The sequence below is a fragment of the Nansenia antarctica genome (genome assembly GCF_963989245.1).
Source record: "Nansenia antarctica genome assembly, contig: SCAFFOLD_292, whole genome shotgun sequence".
Classification (NCBI taxonomy): Eukaryota; Metazoa; Chordata; class Actinopteri; order Argentiniformes; family Microstomatidae; genus Nansenia; species Nansenia antarctica.
The window spans coordinates 25,001-32,853 of record NW_027662728.1 but is presented as its reverse complement, the minus strand read 5'-3'; the positions used below and the strand labels follow the sequence as shown (position 1 = coordinate 32,853).

Below are 7,853 nucleotides of genomic sequence, written 5' to 3'. Positions count from 1 at the left end.
GTCTAGACATTTCAATCAATTTATATTAGCTAGCATTAAGACCATTTAGTGTTTCCTCTGGTTAGATTGTTTTCCATGTAAAAGACATACCAAACATTTCTGTTATTTCTAAAGCATTTTTTACTGTAAGAAAAAAACAAATATATACACTTTTTTTTTTCTTTCTTTTTTTTGTACAAATGCTTCACTGTTAACAAAAATACAAAGAGCAGAACATGGAGCTAGTCACAGGGTCGCGGAGGGGACTAGGTGTGAGAGGTCACAGGGTCAACGTAGGGACTCATGTCAGGCTGAGGTCAGAAGTTAGGGGTCAAAGGTTAGAGGTCATCGGGCCTTTAAACATTCTCTGTCTGTAAAAAAAATGTAAAAACAAAAATTACGCAATTCAGCATCGCTGAGGTTCAGTCCATCCGTCTCTCCTTCCTTCCTTCCATCCGTTTGTTTGTCTACCCTCTCCTTCCATCTAATCTGTCCATCAGCAGTCTCTCTCTCTCTTTCCACGAATCTGTCCATCCTTATCTTTCTTCCCATCTAATCTGTCCATCATTAGTCTCTCTCTCTTTCCATGAATCTGTCCATCCTTATCTTTCTTTCCACCCATCCATCCGTCCGTCCGTCCATCTCTCCATCCATCCTGGTTCTGGGGGGGGGGCTCAGCCCCTTGGTCGTGAGTGTAAAGTCCTGTTGGTCCAGTTCTGACCCCAGGTCAGCTGTTAAGACTGTGTGAAGCCCCGTTTGGTGGATCAGGATGGGTCAGGATCTGATCCCAGGTCAGCTGTTAAGACTGTGTTGAAGCCCCGTTTGGTGGATCAGGATGGGTCAGGATCTGACCCCAGGTCAGTTGTTAAGACTGTGTTGAAGCCCCGTTTGGTGGATCAGGATGGGTCAGGATCTGATCCCAGGTCGGCTGTTAAGACTGTGTGAAGCCCCGTTTGGTGGATCAGGATGGGTCAGGATCTGATCCCAGGTCGGCTGTTAAGACTGTGTGAAGCCCCGTTTGGTGGATCAGGATGGGTCAGGGTCTGACCTCAGGACAGCCTCTAGTAGATGACCTCGTAGACTGTGGCCTTCTTGTCTCCTGAGCCGGTCACGATGTACTTATCATCCACAGAGATGTCACAGCTCAACACCGAGGACGACTCCTTAGACTGGAGGGGGGGGGGGGGGGGGGGGAAGAGAGAGGGGAGACAGGGGTAGCGGGAGTGGGAGAGATATGGGAGAGAGAGAGAAAGATAGGGAGAGAGAGAGAGAGAGAGAGAGAGAGAGAGAGAGAGAGAGAGAGAGAGAGAGGGGAGACAGGGGTAGCGGGAGATATGGGGGAGAGAGAGAGAAGACAGGAGGAGAGAGAGAGGGAGCAATATGGGAGATATGGGAGAGAGAGAAAGATAGGGAGAGAGGGGAGAGAGACAGAGGGAGAGGGAGAGATATGGGACATATGGGAGAGAGAGAAGGGGAGAGAGAGATATATGGGAGATGTAGGAGAGAGAGAAAGATAGGGAGAGGGGAGAGAGGGAGGGAGTAGTGAGTGAGAGAGAGAGAGATTAGTGAGAGCTTAACTGCAGTGTTGAGACAGGATCAATAACACGTTGGTCAGAGCAGAAGGTCATCAGGTGTTCTAGCGGAGGAATGGTGGAGTAGCTTCCATACTGGGGTGTACCGATAGAGTTAACGTACCTGGAATATACTGGCTCCGTAGGGCGTCCTCCATGCGTTCAGGAGGTTGTCCTTCCCTGTACTCACAAACCATTTACCTGGAGACAGAGAGAGAGAGAGGGCATGAAGGATGAGAGTGGGAGAGGGAGAGAGAGAGAGAGAGAGAGAGGACGTCAAGGACGAGAGAGAGAGAGAGAGAGAGAAGGCATGATGGAGGTAAAGGGGTAGCGTAGGGGAGGTACAGGCGGAGGTAGAGGGGAGCAGAGGAGGGGGAGACAGAGGGGAGGTAGCGGGGGAGACAGAGGGGAGCAGAGGAGAGGTAGAGGGGAAAGTAGAGGGGTAGTAGAGGGCAGTAGAGGGGAGGTAGAGGTGAGACAGAGGGGAGGTAGAGAGGAGCAGAGGAGAGGTAGAGGGGGAAGTAGAGGGGTAGTAGAGGGCAGTAGAGGGGGAGGTAGAGGGGAGACAGAGGAGAGGTAGAGGGTATTCTCACCACAGGAGGCGAACTGCAGGGAGAGCACGCAGCTCTCATGGAGGTGCAGCTGGTACTTGTCAGGCTTGGTGACGTGGAGGACCTCCACGTTGCTGCTCTCCATGCCCACGGCCAGCCACTCCCCCGTGGGACAGTACCCCAGGGAGAAGATCTGAGGGGGGGGACAACGTCAGCCTGTGTGCTGTGTGTGTGTGGACTTCTGTGTGTGTTTGTATGTATGTGGACTTCTGTGTGTGTTTGTATGTGGACTCCTGTGTGTGTGTGGACTCCTGTGTGTGTGTGGACTCCTGTGTGTGTGTGTGTGTGTGTGTGTGTGTGTATATGTACCTTTGTGTGTGTGTGTGTGTGTGTGTGTGAACTCCTTTATGCGTGTGCATGCATGCATACCCCTGTGCGTGACAGAGATAGTATCCCAGAGAGAGACAGGGAGAGAGAGAGAGAGAGAGAGAGAGAGAGAGAGAGAGAGAGAGAGAGAGAGAGAGAGAGAGAGAGAGAGAGAGAGAGAGAGAGAGAGAGAGAGAGAGAGAGAGAGAGAGAGAGAGAGAGAGGAGAGAGAGAGGGAGAGAGGGAGAGAGAGAGACCAGCTGCTGATCTCCAGCGGTCCCCTCCAGAGTGTGTTGTTTCAATAGCATCTCTGCTAGCTGAGCACGCAGCTGTGTGTAATACCCTGGAAATAACACACACACACACACACACACACACACACACATGCCACTACAACGCTACCTCTTCTCTTCACAGCCTCCCTCTCTCCCCTTCACACCTGAGTGTGAAGCTAATATCTAAAATATTAAACCTGTTAGCCTCCTGTTGTTCTGTCTGTTTCCACATGAGACTCTGATCTGTGATGACACCAGGGGTGGAACGTACTGGAACACTACACGTATTCTAGAGGTGGAATGGTACATCGGTTCGGTTTGCGTGTGTGTACCGAACGAATGCAGCGTTCTTGTGTGTGTGTGTGTGTGTGTGTGTGTGTGTGTGTGTGTACCTGGGAGGTGAAGTCGTGCTGCTGTAGCTGCCGGCCCTCCCTCAGGTCCCAGGAGCGGACGGTGTTGTCCAGGCCGCCCGTCCACAGCTTGGTGCCGTCGTTGGAGATGTCTATGCAGCTGGCCCCGTCTGTGTGGCCCTGGAACTGTCTGCTCACACACACGCACATACACACACACATACACACACACACACACATGCACACGCACACGCATGCACACACACACACACACGCACAGGCATACAACGTGCATAGACACGCAGACACACATGCATACACACATGCATACACACAGGCATACACACGTACATACATACACACACACGCACACACACACACACGCGCGCGCGCACACACGCACACACACACACACACACACACACACACACACAGGCAGACACACGTGCATACACACACACACACACACACACAGGTTAATGCCTATACAAACACAGGTGGCATAGTCAAACACATGAACACACACAGAGCTAACACACACACACACACACACACACACACACACACACATACACGACATAGCTTATACAGTCAAACACTCAAACACACACACACACACACATATAAGACATAGCTTACACAGTCAAACACATGGACACACGTACAGACACACATGCAAAAAAACACGAATATCGTAGAAAAGTTAATTATTTTCCGTAATTTAATTCAAAAAGTGAAACTTTCACATATTCTATATACATTACACAATGTGAAATATCTCACGTCTTTTTTGTTTTCATGTTGATTATTACGGCTTACAGCTCACGAAAATCTAAAATACAGTATCTCAAAGTATTAGAGTATTACATAAGACCAATCAAAAAAAGAAAAAAAGAATTTATAATACAGAAATCATCGAGCATAGTCGACCTTCTAAAAAAGTATGTTCATTTATTCACTCAATACTTGGTCGGGGCGCCTTTCGCACGAGTTACTGCATCAATGCGCATGGAGGCAATCAGCCTGTGACACTGCTGAGGTGTTATGGAAGCCCAGGTTGCGTTGACAGAGGCCTTCAGCCCGTTTGCATTGTTGGGTCTGGTGCCTCTCATCTTCCTCCTGACAATACCTCATAGATTCTCTCTGGGGTTCAGGGTCAGGTGAGTTGGCTGGCCAACCAAGCACAGTACTACCATGGTAATTAAACCAGTTACTAGTAGTTTTGGCACTGTGGGCAGGTGCCAAGTCCTGATGGAAAATGAAATCAGCATCTCCATAAAGCTTCTCAGCAGACAGAAGCATGAAGTGTTGACTCTGGGCTTGATAAAACACAGTGGACCAACACCAGCAGATGACATGGCACCCCAAATCATCGCTGACTGTAGAAACGTCACACTGGACTTCAAGCAACTTGGATTCTGTGCCTCTCCGCTCTTCCTCCAGACTCTGGGTCTTGATTTCCGAATTAAATGTAACATTTGCCACTGGGTGCCTCCATGCGCATTGATGCAGTATTTCGTGCAAAAGGCGCCCCGACCAAGAAATGAGTGCATAAATGAACATACTTTTCAGAAGGTCGACATTTCTGTATTATAAATCCTTTTTTTGATTGGTCTTATGTAATACTATTTTTGATACTGGATTTTTTCATCAACATTCAAATAAAAAAGCTTGCAATATTTATAATATTTATGTGTAATGTATCTAGAATATATGAAAGTTTAACTTTTTGAATATATTGAACTTTTCCATGATATTTTTTGAGATCGCGAGGCCGGCAGATTTCAAGGTGTCCTTGGACACTGAACCCCAAATTGCTCCCAATGAGAAGGCCGGCGCCTTGCATGGTAGATTGCCGCCATTGTTGTGTGAATGTGCGTGTGAATGTGTGAATGAGAGGCCATTGTAAAGCGCTTTGTAATAAGGTGCAATTATAAGTCAGTCCTTTTACCATTTACATAGCTTATACAGTCAAACACATGAACCAAAAGAGAGAGCTCTCACACACACACACACACACACACACACACACACACACACACACACACACACACACACACACATAAAACATAGCTTATACAGTCAAACACACATAATACATAGCTTATAGACGTCGTCAAACACTTTATATACACTGCACCAACACAGGTGGGTCATACACACACAGAACACTAGCTTTGTGACACAGGGCTTTATCATGCTTATGGCAGATGTTGAGCCATTGACTGGGAAGGCCACTGAACTCATTGACATGTTCATGAAACCAGTTTGAAACGACTTTTGCTTTGTGACATGGTGCATTAATCATGCTGTGAGTAGCCATTAGAAGATGGGTACATTGTGGCCATGAAGGGATGCACATGGTCAGCAACAATACTCAAATACGCTGTGGCATTCAATATATAATAATAATAATAATAATAATAATAATATATAATTATATAGCACTTTTCTAGACACTCAAAGACGCTTTACAAACTGAAAAGATCGAGTAAGATCGAATTAAGGTAGTGCTGGGGACACATGGGAAGGGAGGGGGAGGGTTAACTGGTGAAGGCAAGCTTGAAGAGGTGGGTCTTGAGGGCCTGTTTAAATGTTGGCAGGGTGTTGGCCTGTCTGATGTGGTTGGGGAGGGCGTTCGGGAGGGACGGGGCTGCGGCTGAAAAGGCCCCATCACCCCAGGTCCGGAGCTAAAAGGCAAATAATAAATCTCTAGTTGCGTACCTGACGAGGGTCTGGTTGTGGAGGTCCCAGACGGCGATGTTCCCGTCGCTGCAGCAGGAGAAGCAGACCTTGGAGTCGGGGGAGATGGCCAGGGCGTAGCAGGCGGGGGCGGAGGAGGTGAGCTCCGCCTTGATGCGCGGGGTGGGCGTGGCCAGGTCCCAGATGGACAGCGTGCTGGCCTCGCCCCCCACGATCAGCGTGCGGCCGTCAGGGAGCAGCCGGCACGACCGGATGTAGTTGTCCCGGTTCTGAGAGACGCAGACGCACACACACACACACACACACACACGCACAGACAGACAGACAGACACACGCACACACAGATGCACGCACACACACAGACAGACAGACGCACACAAGACACACAGACAGACAGACACACACAGACACAGACACAGACAGTTATTATATTTTGTAAGTTAAGATTGGCGCTGACACAACATCATATGACATCAGAGAAAGCCTGCAGGATCCTATTGGCTGGTAATGTGGCGGGGGGCAAGAACAGCGCACACACAGACACACACACACACACATCCACCCACGCAGACACAGACACACAGACACACCCACACCTCCCTCCCCCTCCTCTCCTCCTCCCCTCCCTCCCCTCCCCTCCCCCTTCCTCACCAGACAGTCCAGCTGGGACACGGGGCTCTTGTTGCCGGGGTGACTGATGTCCCAGACCTTCACGCAGCCCTTGCCCCCCGTGTAGACGTGGCGGGTGGGGTTGCTAATGGTTACGGCGCAGACCACCTCCCCGTGGCTGAGGGTGTTGATCTGGCGGGCGTGGCGCGGGATGCCGGGGCCCACCAGGGCGTCGGGGGGGAACGGCACCGGCTGCATCTGACCGTCCGCACTCACGTGGAAGGAGTAGGCTCTGGAGGGGGGGAGGAGGGGGAGGTGAGGGGTGGAAGAGGAGGGGGGTGGAGGTGATGGGAGTGGGGGAGAGGGGGTGGAGAGTGGGGGAGGGAGAAGAGGAGGTAGGTGGAGGGAGGATAGGTGGTGAGGGAGATGGAGAGGTAGAGGTGGAGGCAGGGGGGGAGTTGGAGTGGAGGGGGAGGTCGGAGAAGAGGAGGGGGGAGAAGAAAAGGGGGAGGGTGGAGAGGTGGGAGAAGAGGAGGGGGAGGGTGGTGGAGGTGGGGGATGAAGCGGAAGAGGAGAATGAAGAGGTAGAGGTGGAAGAGAAGGAGGAGGAAAAAGAGGATGATGAAGAGGAGGAGGAAGATGACAGAGAAAGAGGATGAAGCAGAGGACAGGAGGAGGGGGGGATGGGAGGAGAGGTGGAAAATGTAATCGTTAATAAATAACACAATAATCAATTATGAATGTATAACTTCTTTAACTGTCATGGCCATGTTCATTCAGTCAAACACTGCTGCACGCACTTGCACTCACACACACTCTCTCAAACACACACACACACGGTACTCACGGTTTCCCTCCAGGGATGCCTGACAGGTTGGGGGGCATTCCAGGGACTCTCATATGAGGATGGGGGTCAAAGCCCACCTGAGGGAGGACACACACACACACACACACACACACACACACAGGGATGAGTACACACACATACTCATAAAAAGCCATGGGCAACACACACAAACACACACACACGCACACACACACACACACACACACAGACACACACACAGACACACACACACAGCCAACCACGGACACAGACACACAGACACACACACATATATACACCAACAAACACCCCCCCACATCACCCCCCCCCCCCCCCCCCCCCCCCCACACACCCACACCCACACACACACACACAGCCCCCCCGACACACACACACCCCCCCCTCCCCCCCCCACACACACCCACACACACACACACACACACACCATCGGGGAGCGTCCGTATGCGGCCACTGCGGCGGCGGCGGCGGCGCTCATCTGCGGGGACATGTTGTGCAGGCCGGCGTAGGCTGCAGCCGAGGCCCCTGCCAGGTCCCCGTTCAGCCCCGCGTGGGGCAGCATGGCGAACGGCCCCGGGTACGGCCCCGGCACCGCAAGGGGGGTC

General features: G+C 51.1%; 1 protein-coding gene across 1 annotated transcript in view; it reads right to left on the bottom strand.

The window, feature by feature from the left end:
- Nucleotides 1-936: 936 nt before the first annotated feature.
- LOC308175505 (transducin-like enhancer protein 1) overlaps nt 937-7,853 on the bottom strand; it is a gene marked incomplete at its 5' end in the record, with an annotated part of 21,899 nt that continues 14,982 nt past the window's right edge. Inside the window, 8 exon segments of the mRNA XM_080551164.1 lie at nt 937-1,148; nt 1,675-1,751; nt 2,144-2,294; nt 3,135-3,282; nt 5,817-6,064; nt 6,447-6,696; nt 7,252-7,328; nt 7,676-7,853. The exon segment at nt 7,676-7,853 is cut by the window's right edge and continues 13 nt beyond it. Of these exon segments, the coding sequence (XP_080407290.1) occupies nt 1,041-1,148; nt 1,675-1,751; nt 2,144-2,294; nt 3,135-3,282; nt 5,817-6,064; nt 6,447-6,696; nt 7,252-7,328; nt 7,676-7,853 (1,237 nt within the window). The 3' untranslated portion in view covers nt 937-1,040.